The sequence below is a fragment of the Numenius arquata genome, chromosome 13, assembly GCF_964106895.1.
Source record: "Numenius arquata chromosome 13, bNumArq3.hap1.1, whole genome shotgun sequence".
In the NCBI taxonomy this organism is placed as follows: Eukaryota; Metazoa; Chordata; class Aves; order Charadriiformes; family Scolopacidae; genus Numenius; species Numenius arquata.
Genome location: NC_133588.1, coordinates 14,111,495 through 14,131,941, shown reverse-complemented (window position 1 = coordinate 14,131,941; position 20,447 = coordinate 14,111,495). Strand labels below are relative to the sequence as shown.

General features: G+C 39.1%; 1 protein-coding gene across 1 annotated transcript in view; it reads left to right on the top strand.

Annotated features, from left to right (window-relative positions):
- CDH13 (cadherin 13) overlaps positions 1–20,447 on the top strand; it is a 488,113-nt gene that overhangs the window by 159,807 nt on the left and 307,859 nt on the right. The window contains exon 3 of the mRNA XM_074158160.1: positions 6,600–6,808. Coding sequence (XP_074014261.1) covers positions 6,600–6,808 — 209 coding nt within the window. The remainder of the gene's footprint in view (positions 1–6,599; positions 6,809–20,447) is intronic.

The following is a 20,447-nucleotide window of genomic DNA, read 5'->3' as shown; positions in this document are numbered from 1 at the left end:
TTTCAACAGGTCCTTTGATGATAATAAGCTCAAAGTCAGCAATTAAAGCCTTGGGATGCATGCAGGTATTACTAGTAATGAATATTGCTTGGTGGGCAAAAATATTCTGTACAATTCACACATGAATAAGCTTTCTTACAGAAAGGAGTAAAAGTCCTATATAGGAGGCTGAGAAATGAGCAGAGGGTGATGAGTGACATGTATGTTGTTTTTCATTGGGAGATGCTTGGCAGTATTTTCATTTTGCTTGCATGGAGTTTTGGAGCCTGTCTCATACCAGATGGCATATTAAGCACAATAAAGATGTTCATTTGGCAGCTGGAGCATGACTAGGAACATCAAGAGAGTCATATATGTATCAATAAATGGAGAACTTTGCCTTCAAGTAAATAAATATTAGATCATTGGTTTAATTGCCTATTGAGCTCTTAACAATGCGACACAATCACTAGTCATGTCTGGTGTAGTATTCCCAAAATTTTAGTTTAGGGCTATAGGCTGAACAGTTGCTATTATTAATTTTCTGCACTTCTGGAGCACCTTGAGCACCAAACATGAATCATTTTGTTGCAAGTCCTGTACAGACAGAGAGCGAACAAGTGGTCTTCGCTCTGAAGAGCTTACAATCTAGTTAAACTCCTTTAGCTCTAACACAAAGTGAGTGTGCAGGAAGATGTGGGAGGTTTTAGTGCATGTGGCCACTCTCATCAGGCTGCTATTTGTGTCCAATCTGTTGTGACACAGCTGGGTAGTAGGAATGATGTCAGTTATCCATCTCGTGGCTTTCCTCACACCTCATCTCTGCAACAAATGCATGACCATCATAAACATCATCATGCATCATACGTCATCGTGGTTGCTCAGCAGCAAAGTGTTATATATTAGGAGACCACCTCTTCCTTTTAGGCAGACTGCCATGTGGTTCAGTGTCTTCTCTCCATGAACTTTGGCAGACTCCTTAGAACATGCATTGTCCATCCAGCTGACACAGATTTTGATAACTACTATATTTTTGGTATCTAGGGTTTGTTTAAATACTAATCAGAAAAGATCTTATTGGAAGAACTCTTTGTAATGGGATGTTTTATTTCTGAAAAGAGACATCCTTACCTTCTTCTTGAAACCTGGAACTTTTGCTCATTTAGATAGCTTTGCAGGGAAAAGTGAGATCTTTTCTGCTTTCTTGCATGTGCTTGATTATCTTGTATTCAGAAGTTCCCAGTCCCATGCCCAAATTTCCTTCAGTCTTGGGAGAGAGTTCAGTGTCCAGGACTCAGCTAGGAGAATAAGCTGTGTAGTAAGACACTGTGGTTAGTTCACTGCATTTTTGTAGTTTTTTGTTTTCTTGTAGTTTTTTGTTTTCTTGTATGAAACTCATATATACAGGCCTTATGTAGACTTGAAAGGACAGGGAAATTAATTTAACCTAGGACTTTTATTTGTTGAAAAGACATAAAGGTGTCACTCGGTCTGTCCTCTTGGTTTGAAGCAGGATCAGGTACTGACTTGGGTAATTTTGGATTAAGCTGGTATTTTTTTAACCTTGTGTTAAAACCCTGCAGCAGCAGGTATTCAACATGTCCTCAGTGCCCTCTTTTAATGGTTACCTGGAAAACTTTCTTTTATATCTGTCTGAACCTTCCCACAACTGATAACCACAAAGCCCTGTCTACGTTCTTGTTATACTGGTTAGTACCAGGACATAAGGAGTAATTAATTAATCACTCTTTATTGCTTTTACATAGAGACTTGTGCATAGACTTTTTGTACAAAGCAAGTTTTCTTCACCAGAGAATAAGAACCAAAAATCCTATTTGTCCTATATTTAATAGGCTATGCTTTTTTTAGAGCATCAGCAGTGTGTAGGTTTGTTTAAGAGACAGATGTAGTGCCACAGGTGGGAAATCTGAGTAAGCTGCTGAAGCTGAAACTCCTCAGGTTTTTCCTGAGTGCCTGGCAGGGCAGGAAAGTGTGGCCAGTGGCAGGGCCGTGTCCTTAGGCTATGTAGTGGCTAATGGATCCCGGCACAGGCAGTTCAAGTACTGTAAATTTTGGGTAACTGCATTGGCCACCTCAGTTTAAAGAAGCAAATATTCCCAATGAGGGGCATTGTGAGAATGACTGGGAATGCAATGCAATCTCATGCAATGTTCCCTGGTCATCCCAGTCGAGGAGGCGTCATCATTCTGATAAAGTTCACATTTGCCCCTAACTTCAGACTAGGGATTTTATCTAAGGCTATTGCTCTCTTCAACTCTCCTAACAATTGCCTTCAGCTTCATCTCTGGCCCTTGGGTCTGAATAATCTTCGATGTTCTCTATCCTTATGATCACTTCATCTACTTCCACCCACTTCTAATTTCTCTCCCACATATCAGTACTTCTCAGAGCCTTTTCATTTTCTTTCTCTCTCCTTGCTATTAACCTCGTCAAATACTCTTGTTTTTGTGGTAGAATTGGGAATTGGAAGCATCGGTGCTTTCGGATGAGATATGGTAAGAAAACAGTTTCCAACTTTCAAACAACTCTGCTTCTGCCCTTGTTGGAAAAAGTTGCAGGGTTTCATAAAGCAAGGTCAATGGATGGGCAAAATATAAAGGGTCTTAAAAGTGTCAAATTCATAACTTCAAGGGAATATAGATCTAAGTACTTCTCCTGATTCCATGTGTTGAATCTGCATGTGGTCTTTGAATTTCTGCAATGCACGCAGATGGCAGCAATGCAGGAATCTCAAGGTTTGTGAAAGCAGAGCAGCAAGGTGGGAGAAGTGTACTCCCAGCCAGCGTCACTCCTCTTTCTGAAGCACAACACGGCGTGGCTTCTTTTTGAATGTGACCTGTAGCGTTTGGCTGGGTGATGCTGTAGCTCTGCACTATGTCATTTGTTTTTAAATGATTACTTTATCATAATTTTGTTAGGCTTTTAATTTTTTTTACTTTTTACTCCTGACATAATTAATCTCTCAGAGTCATGCCAAATTTTTCCAGTTGTAAGCTATTAATATACAGTAGATCGCCAGCAGTTTTTGACTATGAGAAGCACACATTTATTCAATAAAACAAGGTGCCTTCCTAAGACCCTGTTAATTTGGAGGGGTTTTGTTTGTTTGTTTGTTTGTTGTTGGTTTTTTTTTTTTAAGGGAGGAAAAGAGTAAGTTAAATGAGAATCTACTCATAATTCATCAAGCCTGCAATCTATACAGTGATTAGTATAGACAATTTCGACTTCCCACATTTGTGGTGACAGGGAGATTTTGTCTTTTTTTTTTGTGGGTTGATAGCTTTAGGAGATTGCAGCGAATCTGTTAAGATGCCTGTCATATCAACCAACATAAATTGCACGGGGTGGCTTTACGCCGGGGAGGCCTTGCTAACAGAGAGCCTTCCATCAAAATCCTACTGCGAGCGCAGGACCCGTTCTGCCAGCGGTTCCTGGCCCTGGAGAGCAGCCGGGGCTCGGGGCAGCGCGGGCACCGGCACGGTTTCAGCATGGTAAAATTGTTTTAAACTGCTGCTGCTCCCAAATTCTCTGTCGTCCCCCCACCCCACCCCTCTTCTACTGCAAGCAGGGGTCTGCGAGGTGACGGGCTGAGACAGGTTTATCTGGAGGGACTGGAGTACCTGAGGGGGGGAGAGAGCTTTTTGTTTCCTCTTCTGTTTATAATCCCTCTTGCTTTCAGCAAAATTCAATGAAATGGCAAATGGGCTGATGCAATTCTGGTTTCTTATCCCGCTGTGAATCCGAGGGTAGTTCTCTTGCCCTCAAGTAAAGCCGAGGAAATGGGAGCAGCTTTTAGTTAAAAATAAGTAAGCAAAGCCTAAAACCTGTGCAGAAGCACATCCTTCAGGTGCTGGGATAATTTTTACGCAAGAGACTGTGGTGACTACACAGTTTGGACTCTCCTCAGTGAGAGGATCACAACTCCATTCTTTTAAAATCCCACCTCAGGCTCCTAACGCCCGCTGCGCGAGCGCTGGCGGGGGCTGCGGGGCCCCTGTGAGGGGGGGGCGGGGCGGGGCTGCCCCGTGCTGGACAGAGCCGCTTCCGGGCGGTTCCTCAGCCGCCCCACCACAGGGCACAGCTGAGCCCCCTCGGCGAGGCTGGTGGTGCCTCTGTGGGAGGGTGGTTAAGAAAGGGGCAAAACACTGCCTGGAGTGAGGGGAAAAAAGTGTGAGAGAGCAGTGTGAGCCCCAGGGGAGGAGGAGAGGAAGGAGGAAGGCCTCCAGGCGCTGGAGCAGGTATTCCCTGCAGCCCTGAGGGACCCCACGCAGGAGCAGGCGGGCACGTCCTGAAGGAAGCTGCAGCCTGTGGAGGGGACTCAGGCTGGAGCAGGGGAAAAGCATGAGGAGAAAGGAGCTGCAGAGGAGCCATTAGGTACTGAGTGTAACCCCCTGTTCCCCATCCCTCCGTGCCGCTTTGGGAGAGGCAGAGGAGCTGGGGATGAAGGAGTGAAGCTGAGCCTGGGGAGGAGGGAAGGTGTGGCTTTAATTTTATCTTTTTCTTACCATCCAAATCTGTTCTAATTGGCAATAAATTAATTTTCCCCAAGTCAAATCTGCTTTGCCTGAGATGGTAATTGGTAAGTGATCTCCCTGCCTTTATCTTGACCCACAAGCTTTTTCATCTGTTTTTCTCCGCCCATCCTGTTGAGGCCGGGGAGTGAGAGGGGCTGGGTGGGCGTCTGGGTGCAGCCCAAGGTCAACCCTCCACTGTTCATTTGGCAAATTGTGACACACGTCTCATATTCTGTGCCTTATTCTGAATTTTGGACATCTGGGTTTTTTTGCTCTTGGTTTATTTTCAGTTTTACCTTTCTCATCAATATTCATCACAAAATGAAGTTGCATTTAAATTCTGTAACCAGCAACAGTTCTTCTTGCCTGTCTTGGTTCTACTCGGGGATTTAATCCCAGTGAATGCCCAGAGAAGGAAGGATCTCCACGAGGTACTCTGGCAGCCCTGTTTTCAAGTTGGTATGTCTGGAAATAGATGCAAAATTGGCTGAAGAGGATATTTGAGTAACTTCCCGGAGTGTTCTTAGGCCATCCAATATGAGATTCTGTGTTTTAAGACCACTTACAGATACTGCAGAGTCAGAAAAAGCTTAGGTATTTGCCAGGCTGTGAGAGAATCTGGGATATTTTTTTTTTCTTTAAAAACAATGGAAACAAGAAGTCTATACAGTGAATTTAAACAATTATGCAGAGTGCTTTATTTTCAGTAAAACTCTATTGTCTTTGATCTTTTGTAGTCTATATTCATTTCTGAAAGTGTAATGCAGTTTTAAAAGATCCAATAGCAATGAAATGTAAAATCAAAATAGCGAGAGCTTGCAGATAAGTGAAAAGTCTACAGCAGCAGTAACTCAAGGAGCAGGTAGGGAATACAGAACAGATTGCCTGCAAAAAAACCCTTCACGTGCAAATATGTTGTTCAAAGATGTCAAAACCTGAAAAGCTTATTTAACAATTACAGATTTGTGGTGAAGACCTCTTAATCATATAGCTGGTAATTACATCACTGATGTTTTTTCCAGTATTTTGTGCAAAGTGAATCTGCCGGACTCAAGAGAGGAACATAGAATCATAGAATCATAGAATCATAGAATCATAGAATCATAGAATGGCTAGAGTTGGAAAGGACCTTAAAGATCATCTAGTTCCAACCCCCCTGCCATGGGCAGGGACACCTCTCACTAGAGCAGGTTGCTTAAAGCCCCATCCAGCCTGGCCTTGAACACTTCCAGGGATGGGGCATCCACAACTTCCCTGGGCAACCTGTTCCAGTGCCTCACCACCCTCACTGTAAAGAATTTCTTCCTTATATCTAATCTAAATCTCTTCTCTTCCAATTTAAAACCATTGCCCCTTGTCCTGTCACCACTCTTCCTGACAAAGACATCAGGCAAGGTCTCAAACCTTTTTCCTCTCTTTATGCCAGCCTTCCTAAATATTTTAAAACTTCAATGTAAAGTGAAACAGGATTATTGACAGCTACTGTTTGTTGAAAGTTCTCATATTCCTCAGTTACACTGATAATACAGCTCATGCGCTATATCACAATGCTGGTAGTTTGTAAGAAATGTTGTAGTTTGTTTTTTCTGTTATGCAACACTTCTGCAGTTGACTGTGAAATTGAATATTCTGTAAACAACCAATTCCAAGCATAAAGATTTACTGGAGATCTGAAACCACTTTGCCAGCAGAAGAGCCTTTAGACATCCTGGGTTACAATGAGGAGGATAACAAGGTCTCTACTGCTACTGCCCAATTTGTAGAACTAGGTGTGCGTTTTGTGCATTTGATTTGAGTGATCCCAAAGTGTTAACTTACAAAGTGTTTTGTTTATCTCCTGCCTCCCCAGTTAGCGCGGTCAATATCTCTTCATCCTACTGAAAGTGCATATTCACAAGATTTGCCTATGAATTATAGTCACACAAATATAAAACTTGCTTGAAAGTTTTTTCCCCTTAGGTTTTTATCTAAGACCTTTATTCCTGAGATGTGTAGACAAGCCAATAGCATAAAGATGTTTGCAGTCTGTGTTCCGAAGTGGATGCTTATAATTGTGTTCTTTCTTTGTTTTTTTTTTCCCCCCAGTGGAATTTGATGACTGCAAGGGGAATAAGAAATTGAACTTCGAAGTTTCTAACCCAGACTTTAAGGTGGAACGCGACGGGTCTTTAGTTGCGCTAAAGAATATATCAGAACCTGGCAGAGCCTTGTTTGTCCATGCGCGGTCTGAGCATGCTGAGGATATGGCAGAAATTTTGATTGTTGGACCAAATGAGAAACATGGTGCATTAAAGGTAAGATAAATACAAACAACTAGAAGCAAGTGCCAAGGAGATGCTCTTAGATAATTACATGTGCCATCTAGAACTGTAAGCAGTTCTAATCTGTTAGCAGAGAGATCAAAATTAGTCTTCAATCCAGATATTGCTGAATGTTTTAGCACTTAAAAAACTTTAGCACTTTAAGTTTTAGCACTTAAAGCACAATTTAACTTAAAATACAAATTTTCCAGGTTTGAAGGATTTTACAATCCTATTACAACTTCAGGTGTAAACGCTAGCATTCATAAACATTCATAAATGCTAAACATTCATAAAGAATTGATTCAAATGAAAGAGCCCAAGTATGAAAACTGGTGGGTTCTTCTGGTGTACGTTATGCTGGATAACCACAGTTTGGCCATAACAGAAAATGGAAAATTATAGTCCAAATGTGTTATTTAGAGTTCACAGAACCTTCACATTGCCTCCAAGTCTAAGAATGTGGGAATGAATTCTGTGCTGTGCAATTTAAATTTTCATAGTGGTCTGCTTATCTGATATTGTTATGTGTTAAACTATATAAACATCTGCACACAAATAGCAACACATATTTACACTCTCTCTGTGCTGGTGATTTCTGTTGCACTCTGTGGAACTGAATGCCGTGTCCTTTGTTCTCAACTTTTGAATCTCAGTGTAATACTAACATCATACTATGGGGAAAAAGTGCTTCACAAATTGATTGAATTGTTTACTTCACACCCTTGAAAGTAACAAAAGGAAATGTGCTATAGCCTTTACTTGTGTGTCATGGCATTTAGGAGAGAGGCAGGCAAGACAGTGGCTCACTAGACAATTAAGCCTGGTACCTTTATAGACACAGAATTTCAAGGAAGTATAAAGAAGCCATGATAAAAATGACTGACCTATTGTCTTATTTTGGTATTTTGATTTTCACCTGCCATGAGCATTCTCATTATATTTCCAACAATAGCTTAGTATAACTTAAGTCTTCCATTAAAAAAAAAAAAAAAAAAAAAGCTTTAGGGGAAAGGTTGAACAAACTTCTGAAAGTCCGTGGCTGAGGAAAGGTTTTGATCTGCAGTTTAAGCAGCACACGGTGGGAATATAGATTGTCAGCTGGAGAGAAAGTACCAGGATGTGTAACTGCAGAGGGCTGATCAGAACACTTAAATGGAAGTTAATTTTATTTAAATACACTGTTTCTTCACAAAGTTAAATTTAAACAAGGCCATACTTGAGACAGTCTCTTATGTTGTAGAGCTGTAGATTTAGGACCACGCGCTGCAAATTCGGAGCAGAAAAACTACACTTGCAGGAGCTAGGCACCTGGCTGTCTTGTGTCTCAGTCTAGCAAGGCATGTTCCTTCTGGTGCATTCACAAAAATGTTCAATTGACTTTGTTTTCAGTGTAGGCTTTGAAACCTTATGAGCAATTTCAAAATGGGGATTCTTGTTCTCCAGTTAGAAGTTACTGAAACGACAGAGGAAGCTGAGACATCTCTGACAGGAGGTCTGGAGTTAAACTTCAGGGGATCAGTTATGTGTGAAGAGCTGACTCTCTGAGAATCATATTCTGCACTTTTATTCTGGTTTTCTTAGAGAAGCAGCCCTTCGATGTCAATGTGGAAGTTACAGTCTAAGGAAATCTTGTCTCATAAGTAGGAATTAACAGATGTGTATTTGCACTAACTGTGATGTAGCTTTGCCAGTGACCTTTTCTCTTTATGTCCTATTTGGGTTCTGGGTAGTCTCCCCTCAAAACGTTCCAGCAATATTAATTAATGCCTAGTGTTGAAATCCATCACCAGACTACATTCAAAAGCCAAGTCTAATTTGGCCTCACTCCTGGATTCTGTTTCAACCACTTTGCATTGCTTCAGAGAGAGAAAACCAGTCTAAATCTAGCATATTCTACCACTTGACAGTCTTCCCTCATAGATGACTCCTCAAAGCAATATCACAGCGTCACCTCTACCTGCATTCATCACTTCTTTATGGATTTTGATATTCAGCTCGAAACGAGAAGGTTACCTGTTTAGTATGGTGATCCTTGGAGTCTGTGGTGCCATTGGGAGTTACATGATGCATTAATGTGCCCTGGGAAATCCATCAAGTGAAGATCATCCCCTTCTTCAAAGGAATATAAAGATCTTTTGGGCTGGTTCTCCTATTCTGGCCACAGCCACCACTCTTTAGCTGTTAAGTTAGTATTTCTTACCAACCTTTTCAGCTAATGTTTGCCTATTTCAAACACAACAGACAGTCTTGCCTTTCTGTTTGTCGTACTTGAGAAGGATATAAAGATTACAGCATGCTATCTGAAGTGATTTTATGATAAATTTGAACTCAATGCTGTACTTCTGCAGGCTGAATGTGTCAGCATGGAAGCAGCAGAACTGCTCCATCTGTTTATGCAAGGAGTCTTGGCTAAGAAACTCTCAGATGGAGCCTTAGTAATTCGGCATAATTCTGTAGGGTTAAGATGAGCACATGCTAGAGCACTGCTTAACATTTAGTGCTTAGAGTATAGAACCTTGTTTAATTAGGGGATAAGTAGTTCTTAAGTATTTCCCCACTGCCAGCAACTGCCGTTTCTTTTCTGAAAGCATGTAACCTACATCTGTGAAATCCCACTGTTAATGTGTCTAATTGCAGATTCCCAACATGTTTGGAAATGACTGACAACAATGATCTCTAATGTGCTGACTGGAATCCAGGCCTAAGAAGAGAGAGCATAATTCCTAAAACTTTGTGATTGCTACTATCCATACTTTAGACGAATATTGAAAATATTTAGAGGTGCAATCTGGAGTGTGTATCAGAAAATCTTTTGGTATTGTAGTAGTGGAGGGGTGAGGTTCTTTCCTGCTGAAGATGTGGGAAGATTCCATCTGGACTCACTGATTGGCATCAGTGACTTAGTTTAAACTAACTCCATGGCGATAGTGTAGTCAGTGGCTGTTAGAATACCACCTACTATTTAACTCTGCCTTTCGAGTCTTACTCTTCTGCCAGAAGAATATTAGATCTGCAGAGCCTGCAGCTTTCTATCTAAAGGTGGCCATGCCTACAGTATGAGAAGATAGAGGGTTCCTCAACATCATCAGCCAACTTGGCTGTTGCTCTCTGATCACAGAATCTTTTCCAGGATCTAATGACAGAAGAGCAGATACAGCAGTGCTGCTTTTGCAGGTGTCTCGATGTTTCTGCAGAATACCCTTAAACCCATGAACGTCTATACCTACAGATAAATGCATACATGCTATTGAGAGCAAAAATCTGTACATTAGAATACAGTTAGATTGCTTTCTTCAACCTGCTGTTAGCGCCCCTTTCCTCCTGTGGTTTTGGCTGGATATATTGGTTTCTGTCTGTCTTGAACGGATTATTCACAAAAAAAGCTACTGTCACTTGAGAGGCCTGTGGAATATGAGTACACAGAAGAGTTGCCATGGGCCTATGGAAGGTCTAACATTACAGTGTGTCATCTTTTTAATAGTTATGTGTATGTACACACTTGTAGCCTCAGGCACTCAGTGCTCAATGAAAGAAATGAAGTTCACTTGCATTCACCATGGGGTAGTGCTAGTGAGGCATGTACATCTGGGCTCATGCTCTGCTTTAACCAATGGTGGCTTAATACCCTTTCACACGGTCGGGACTTGAGTGCTTGATGATATTAAAAGAGATAGAAATGTTTTGATTCACCCAGGATTTCCAAAGTGAACTTTGGGTTTATTCTGAATAATTCATGGAATTGCTAAGGTTCAGATCCTTAATGGAAAAATAAATCACTTGCAAGACCTAGTTGGAAACAAACTGACCAAGCCGATGAATAGCAATAATTATTTTTTTAATTTATGTCTTAGTCAGTGCCTGGTCTCTGCTTTATTTTATGGAAATAGTAGAACAACTTGAACTTGGAAATTTCATCACATCTGTGCATTTGATGGGATGTTAGTGGATTTATTTAGAGTCTGGTTTTATGGAAGAAAGAAAGTGTAGCCAATCTTTTGTGAGGTGTCATAACATACTGTGAGTTGCAAAATGCAGCAAGCTGGGAATTGATCTGTGTCCTTCAAGGCTAAATAAAATGGTTGTCTGCTAGTCCTTCTCCCAGTTTGTAATCTAATGCTGGTTTTAATTACTATATCCTTAGTACACTGGGACCTAAAAGCAGAACTTGGGAAACCCATCTTTTTCTGCCTTTTTGTGAGTGTTGGCAAAATGCAGCCTTCCTCGCCCCCCTCCACCCTGCAACAAAGGGAGTTATTTAGGACATTTATTTGTGACAGCATCACAGACACAGTGTGAGGGGTTGGGGGGGAGTGAGATATCAAGAGTCTGGAACCAAAGCAGATAAGAGGGCAGGCAGATATTCAGAAATTCCAGGCTGGTAGTAACTTCACTGTATGGTGCTCAGCAGTCTTCCATACAGAAGGATGAAATGATTAAATGGAAACTGTCAAACCCTCAGGACACTGTTCAGGCACTAGATGGAAAAGGAAACAGAGAAAGAAAAGAAGAGATAAGAGGGAGGGGTGCACCCTGAGACAGTATGTTGTAGACAAAGAAAGTTTAAAATCATCTCCAGCAGTAGTTCAGGTTGAAGGAAATGAAGTTGCTCTAGTCCTGCTACTGTGTCCAGTCCAGTATGTAACAGCTAGGGGCTAGTCAGATACGCTGCTTCTACTTTTCCCTTTGCCAAATCATAGCTTTTCCCAACATCAGTACCCTGCTACGTTTATTATAGCAGGGACAGGAGCAGCAGCCTGACCAAAAACTTCCCCAGCCACCTGGCAGACCTGAATTCTGTTTCCTACTAAATCACTGCCTGGATGTATATGTTTGTGCAAGCTGCTTTATGCCTGTGCCTCTGTTTCCTAAAGTATCAAACAGAAATAATGAAAGTAAGCTCCTTGCATTTCAACGTTAGCATTTCTTGTTTGTGTCTTGTTCTCTGCTTTATCCCTGCAGTATAGAGATTGCAAATTTTATTTATATGAGATAAAAAGAGCCTAGAGCCTTAAATCCTATATGTATGGCTTTATGCCTTAGAGCAGATGATAAAGGATCAATAATCTTATTATGAATCAGGATTCTCTCACAGAAAAAATATTCACACAAGGAAGTGAATAGTTGAGTTTAGTGGTCTGGCAGTTCAATAATTTATTTGGAAAATAAGATCAAGAATCAGCCTCTCTGATATAGCAAGCAATCGTTTCCATTAATGTATATTAGCATTTTCTCAGTTTAGAATTGAGTTCCAAATAGGCTGAAAATGACTGTGCAAAAGTATGAAGATGGAGTCTCATATGAGATATTGACAAACAGCCTAGAAGAGTTTCATATCATTAGGTTTTGCATATAGCAGTTGCTGCAAAAAGTAATGCACTGCATAAATAAAATACCATGTTTTGCATTTAATTTGAAGGCACAACATAGAGTAAGTCACAGGGGTACATCAATATCTATGATACACTTATGAGTTATACTGATCAAAACAGTATATAGAATACCATTTCTTTCAGAAAAGCTGTGGAGATATTTTGCCTTTGAAGGTGTCCTTCAGGCATGTAAAGATGAGATTTCTTTAAAGAGCAAACAAAAGAAAATTCATCTTCTCGCTTTTGTGTTCAGTTTGGCAGGTAATGTTCTCCAGTAATGTTCTCCTACTAGCTGTTAAATGATTAACTTGTTATTACTTCTTTTACTTTTGTTTGTTATCACACTGCAAGCACCTATTGACTTGGAATTCATGCATAAAAAGCTGAGGTATAAGTGATTTTAGAATTTAATACCTGTGTGTTGATGCTATTTTCCCTCCTTTAGTCACCGGTGAAAGGATGCAATTTTTTATGTATTTTTTTCAAAGTCTTCAATGCTACATTGCAGGTTTCACAGAATACATCTTAATTAATGTCAATGAAAGCAAGACCTTGTTCTCATCAATGAGTCATTCTGTAGTATCATTTAGCTGCCTTTTTGGCTATATTTTTATAAAAATCCTCTGTGCAGACCACTTGCTGCTGGGGAAACAACAAAGAGCTCCTTTATATAAGAAATCTTCTTAACCACTGCAATAAGCTGTTTTCCATAGAAATTCCAGTCACCTACTTTCCGTTTTTATCCTTCAGCCTGATCCAGAACCTGCTGAAATAATCAGATTCCAGCAGACTTTAGATCAAACCCTCCACCCAGGAGTTTTGTCTGACAGTGCCGTAGGGACGTGACTCCCATATCTCTTTGCTGGCCTGTTTCTGAGTGACCCTGCAAGTCTCATGGCAGTGCACAGCGGTTATGATTTTTCATACGTAGCCACGTTCCCCCTTTTACTCAGCTCTGCAGCAGAGCCTCACTTCTGCTGATAGGCTTGTGCTTTTCCTCAGGCCTGGCCTGAATTTATCTTTCCAACTTAACTCTGCAGATTCCCACCACCAAAGAAATGCAGGTTTCATATACGCTGGCTTTGGAATTTGCTCTGACAAAGATCCATTTATCTGAGAATTATTATGGTGCCAAGAGATGTGGCAGTTGCCATAGCAACAATTACATATTGTGTTGAATACCAGAGTAAATACTATAAAGAACATGAGCCACTGGTGGTTTTCATTAATTTAACGTTCCTTTTTTTGGGCAAAGTGTGTCTTGTAAGTTTATTCACTCTATGTATAAAAGCATAGATCAAACGTGTGGGCTAGCTTTCCTTCTATTTCCCTCAGTGCGCAACTTCAGCATGTAAATGAGAAGTACTTGGTTATTTAAGGAGAGAAAAATGGTCTTATAGACTGGAAACATGAATAATTGACTGTGAAACAAGAAGGTGTTAGCTTCTGTGAATGTTCAGTGCTTTTCTCTATGAGTAATCTACATTCAGATTTTATGTGAACTAGGGATGTATTTTTCCAGGAAAAGGGACTTTGTGCTCTCCAGTAGTAAGCAGAGCTAAGACAAGTATAGAATACATTTAACTGATTCAAAGGTGAAATGAGATTATTTTTGAAACAAATGCAAACTTTGGTAATTATTCCAAATTCTTAACAGACTAATGAAAAATGACAGGCAAAAATATTTTAAATGAATGCTTTTTATTAAAAACATTTAAAATCATAGTTCCTTTCAGCCCTGAATTGCATTTGGGCTTCTGAGTTACTTCTCCCTGCAGTAACAGGTATTATCCACAGGACGTTTTCACTATTGCTTGGTGTGCTTCTGGTGTAAGCTGAGGGTTTTTGTGGAAACTCAGAACCAAATACAGTTCTGGAATGCAACCAATTTTATTCTGTTTTCTTTTAAAATGCACTTAGGTCTTATCCTTCATGCTTAAGACTTAATGACAAAGCTTCCCTAAATCTCAGTGAGAGACATTTCAAAGACTGCAGAAGTCTTCTATCTGAACTAAAATTCACCCTGGCACAGAGTGCCAAGAAAATACCTATTTACCTCTTGCCCCTAAAACACTTTTATGAGAGTTTAAATGGTAGATGAGTTGTGTGAAGACATTTTGAAACAAATTAGCTTCTTTTTATGATCTAGAATGCCAACTGTCCTTCATCCATTAAAAAAAAAAATCCACTAAATTTTGTGGATGAGTGGTAAGTCATCATGCATTGACATATAATTTTTTTCAAGTTGTTATTGTTCTGAGTCCAGCCTGAAAGTATTCTGATGATATAGAGAAAACTATGCCAAACCTATGCATTAATCTCCAGAGACTGATGGAGTTGTGTGGAAATTTGTGCCAGAGGTGTGGGGAACATTTAAAGGAACCATTTAGAAAAGGTTTAAATTTAAAATTCATTGTAGTAAATGAGGATGTAAGTGTGAAAGCAACAGGCTAAGCATGATTTAGTAGAACATTAAGCAAGATCATAAAGGATAAGTAGGTGTCTCATAGGATATGTAATATCTTTCATTTATAAAGTGGCTTTCATCCTGTAAGATCCTTGAAGTGTAACTATTAAGTACACAGAGAGTATGTGTGTGTATGTCTATATACATACATCTGTAAAAAGAGATATTTGCACATATATCTTTATTGTTGATACTTCATAGAATGGTTAGAGTTGGAAGGGACCTTAAATATCATCTAGTTCCAACTCCCCTGCCATGGGTGGGGACACCTTCCACTAGACCAGGTTACTCAAAGCCCCATCCAGCCTGGCCTTGAACACACAGAACAACCTGTAAGACTTGTGGTAGAATTCTGGAAGAAGAAAAATTGTCCATTTCATCCACGGTTGTTCTCTCATCTTGCATGCAGGAATGATGCAGTCAACGTATGACAACTATCCCAGTTTCACCAGTGAGACCTCAGATTTATTATGGAATAGAGACAATTCCAAGAGGAGATCAGACTAAGTTGTGTTCAAAACTAAACTCAAGTTCTTTTTTGTGTCAGAGACACAAAATATTGCTGGTGTTTTCCCACTGTAAGGTTTTCCATCAGCTTCCGGAAACATGGTGGATTTGAAAGAGAGCCATAATAGGAGAAATTATTCACATGAAAAGATGATTTCCTGAGTAAGAATTTAATTTAGTCATTTCTCTTCATCGGAGACATCAATAATCATCCCTAATGATTGCCCCAGTAGTTCCATGCTGGTTTTCACAAACCTGAAGGAACATTTATTACGGTTATTATAGTAACACCTATCTCAGCACACATCTTAAGCATTTAATGGAGCATCACAGGATAAAAATCTACATTTGTCCTCCCCCAAGAATTGATTCTGCTACTGCAAGGACAGATGGCTCCCTCTGGACCTAAAATTCCTTATTTGTTGATCATCACAATTCTGTTGCTTGTAAGAGTATTCCTTTGGATCTTATTTTACAGCTAGTTTTCTTAAGTACCTAGAATAGCTTGGCAAGTTGAAGAAATGAAAAGTGTAAGAATGACAGAGCTAAAGCTTAATATAATTGGTATCTCCGTAATAAACAACTCTGCTTATGTTTACAGTCATCTTGAAGTTATTAATCATCCGGTTCCTCAATTCTTATTTCACCACCAAATCAAACTAAATAAGTGTTGCATTAAGCAGCTGATCTATCTTAGAAAAAAAATAGTTTTACTAAGTGTTTAAATCTCCCTCCCCTCTTGCTGAGAAGGCACCTTGGAATAGTGATTGCACAGGAAGAGAGTGGAGGGGCAGCAGATTGGTTTGAACTGGCTAATAGTCATGTTATGTACAGTAATTGCTGCTAATACCTTTGATATCCTTCATATCTTTCTGGTGTCCTTCATTATTATGGGAAGGAAAGATTCTTGTTTAGGGTAACTGGCAAACAGATGTACTAGTAGGAAAGGAGAGACTGAATTTTGCCTCTAGTTTCTTAACGACTTCGCTATGACTGTAGTTTGGTGCATAGCGGTAAACAAGAAGTTTCCTGGGGAGCAGGAATAGATTTGTTAAAATATTTTTTAGGAATTGTTGTGGTAACAAGTTTGATTCAACAAAAAGTCATTTAGTCAGCAACTGTTCAAACTACCACAAACAGATACGCTTTAATTTACCTGCAAGTCAGCAAACCCCCTTGTGGCTGATGATGTTCGATACTTGTTGAACCATTTGGCATATGTTTGAACTCAGCAGGAAATTATCTTGAAAAAATGTTGTCTTTCATTTCTTTTTTTATCTCTAGAATTACCTTGTGGTTGTGAGATAAATGAATCCTGGATCTAGTATACGCAGCATTTTAAGATAAGGAATAGACTATAATCCTTTTAGAATGAGGGCTGGATCTAGCTCCTGGTGTACCAGCCTTCCTGTGGACTAAATTATATAATCTTAGTACAGTACTGTAGCTTCTACTGCTTAGGAGGGTCCTTTTTTGCATCATCAATCAGAAATGGGTTAAATGCTTAACTTTACTTAAAGTGCATTTGTCTCTATAATGGTACTAATCACACTGGAGACCTACTGAATATTTTATGTGGTCGAGCACCCGGTTCTACAGTTAATGTCAAGGAAGTATGGATGAACTGTTGGTTGTTTTTTTTAACATGGTCTCTGTCAAACGTGTTGTGACATGAGCTGTGTATTCACAAGTGGAAATTTGGAGTGGTTTTCTTGGTGTGTGTGAACTTTGTCTTCAGATTACTCATCTCATATGAGTATAAATGTATAAATGACAAGATTTTCTGGAGCTTTTAGGACTTTGTTAATAAGAAACAACACAGCTAAGCATTTTCATATCCTCCTGATGCTTAACGTCTTTTCAGAGTTAGTAGAACAAGCATGGAAAATATATCCATCAGCTGAAGATTAATATACTTTGCAGACTTGATGATGATGATCTATGATCTATTAGAAAATTAAAAAAATCCCATTCTTTTTTTTAATTCTTCTAGATCCCATTTGATGCTGGGATGTTAACATGTTGAATGTTTGTGGGATTATTTTTTTTCTCTCTCTTTGGCTTTTTTACAGTATTGAACACTGTTGTGCTGTATAAAGATTTATCTTCTAATCACCTGGAAGAACTGGGAAAGTTCTTCAAGTTGTTTAAAATCTGGAAGACTGTACAAAACTTTCACTCTCAGATATCGACATACAAAAAAAAATTTCTATAGGGATTTCAAGGTTATCATCCTGTGAAGTACTAGACTATCCTAGGAGATGCTGAGGACTTTATACATGCACTAAAGTTAGTACACATTAGTATCACCTGACTTTTTTGAGCTCTCCAGAAAAGAAATCTGTTCGTGTTTGCATTACTAACAGTTTAAAAGGCTATATCAAAATGCAGAGGGATTCCTTCAAACACAGAGGTGTGATGATAAAATAGCATGTAAGCCCCTGTGAAATAGGCCACTTGAGTGTTCTCATGGGGAGTATCATTTTGATTTGAATATTGTTGAACGCACTAACAAAAACTCCAGTAAATTCAAAATTCCTGATTGGCTGACAAATACTACACTTGGCAGTTTCTTTTCTGCACAGGGAGAATATTCTCATGCCCTTGTGACTTTTTTTCTTTTCCCTGAGGATGAAACAAAACGTCAGCCGCTTCTGTTTGAGAGTAAATTCATGACTGCTGAAAGACTGTTGGTAGACAAAGCCCCTGGTGGGACCAGGTGTCCTCAGTCGTGCTCCAGCGTAGCAGCATGTGGCAACAAGAATATTCAGACTAGATCTGCTGTTCTTACTACAAACTATAAACTCATGCCTCAGATTAAGATGATTGTTACACTAGCATCCTGTATTTGATTTGGTGTGCATTAATCCTGCCAACCCTTAGCAGCAGAATTGCCTGTTAGAAATGAAAATACTTATACTGAATTCCTGATTTAGGAAATGGGGATTTCATTATTTGTTTTGTTACTGACTCAGTCAATAGACATCAGTTACAGACTTATTCATTTACTGTCGTTAATTATATCAAAAACTGAACCTTCATACTGAGAGGTTTGTTGGAACTGTTCACATGTATTTAATTTCCAGCTATGTCTGTAGAAACATTACTCATATGCAAGAGAGCCTTTAAAACATGTTATTTTCAATGCATACATGGTAGCTTTGTGTTGAGAAACATAATATAGGAATATATATAAGTTGGCATTCTTTATTAAAAAAGAGGGACAGTGTTAGACACATTCCCAAAACCGTCATGTTCCTGTTACTTTATTAAAATATTAATAATCTTAAAATTGATACAATAGATTTTTCTGTGTACTCTGTTTCAATAATACCTGCAAATTGGTACTGAGCAATTTTTATTTGTTTGCCCCTCTTTTAGTTTTTCTACAGAGGTGAATTGTTTCAGTAGCAGGTCAAAGGAAAAATTGTCAGCTCTTCTGGGTGATCTACTTAATACAATGCAAAGTTCTACCTATTACCTGTCCTATTTGGTTACTCTATTGCTATGCGAATTGGAAATTGGGGAGGGGAGACAGACTTCTGACTGTCTAAAGAAATACGGATACTTCAAACTAAGTGTCCTTAAACGCTTATGTAGCTGTGTGGGGCAGGTTAAGTAACTTTCTGACTTTATCTGCAGACAACCTTATTTTCTCTGTGCCACTGTATTGTGTTGTGGCACTGTATTGTGTTGTCCTTATGTAGTTTGCTCTCTTCCCCCCACTCGCAACAGTCACCCTTCGGAAGCTGATATGGTCATTAAAGTCAGAAAAGTCTGTCATGCTTCATATTGACCCTCAAATCAGAAATTAAGGTGGAAGTAAGGGGAAGGGATGTTAAAACTTCAGTTTAAAAATTAAAAGTCAAAGTTGGGGAAGATTTGACTCTGAATTTGGCTCACATCTATAACAAACTCATTGCTGGCAAAGTTACATTTATATGTGAGGTAGGGCTTCAAGCTTTAAGTTACAGGGTTGATTTTAGGCATGATTATTCACAAAACCATGTAATTAATCTGTCATAGGAAAATATAGAAAGCAGTACACCAAACACAATCACCATTAAGTCAACAGGAGTTGTTCCACTGACTTTAATGAGCTTTGAATCTACTCATAAATCTGCTATGAGGAGTGTCCAAATCAAAATTTATTTGAGGGTCACCTTGATGTTAGTTGTTAGTGGTTCCATGTTGTTTAATTGCCAGGAAAGCTGAATGTATTAGTAGGACTATCATATGGTATAGTCCTTTCTATTGGATACTATTAGCATCGAGTTGATATGTATAATATTAATTGTGCATAATGTTAGTGGGCAGTCACAGTATGCCAGTTATATTTTGTGTCTATGAAACAGGAAAAAAAAATAATTTTTTCAGTGACTTTAAATGTCATTTGTGCCTTCAGCTGAATCCCTGCAATATTAATGCTTTTTGATCAAATAGCTCTTTAGAGGATCTCATAAGTTTCACACTTATCCAGTGCCTTTTAATCCCAGATTTTGGGTATTGACTATAATTACTTTAAAATTATATCCCAAATTTGTAAATACCATAAGGCAGGTTCTGTTTAGTCCATTTAACATCTGTCAGAAAAGTTCAATCATCTGTATCCCAAATGGAAATGTTTCCTGCTTTGACATGTCATATTTAATTCATTTAGAGGAAAAATATGGGAAATATATTAGAAATATAAAAGGAAAAGAGTTTCTTTAATATTTGTCTGCTAAACAGAGAAGTAGCTGGTTTGCTCGAGGGACATAATTACTGTATCTTCTACTGGTACAAAAATATGGGATAGTTAGAGAGTTGGGGGGGGGGGAAGAAATTCTTTTGGTTTTGTTTAATGGCTTTCCCAATTCCTTGTTACTGCTGGTAATGATTGTGTCTTGTCCTTTAGCTGGCGCTCAGTGCATTAGGCTGTATTTAGGATCACTTTATTAATTGAAAATGTGTTTCAGAACAATTGTGAATTAGATAAGTGACTTGATTAAAACTCAGTCCTTAAAACTATAAAATGAGAAAATAAGGTGAGGGAAATTAATCTTGACTCTAGACAATAGGAAGATAAGGCTGTTTTGTGGTTTAAGGATATGTGTTTAGGAAGAATCAAGGGAGAGAGCAAAAACATTCTGCATTTGCATTATTTCTTCTCCATTTTACAGCAGTAGTATAGAGGCATTGACAAAGATTGTGGCTTTTGAGGCCTTTTTCATACATGTAGTAAAAGATAACGTCTGCCCAAAGAGATTCCAGTGAAAACAGAGGTTGCACAAAAGGAGATAATGTT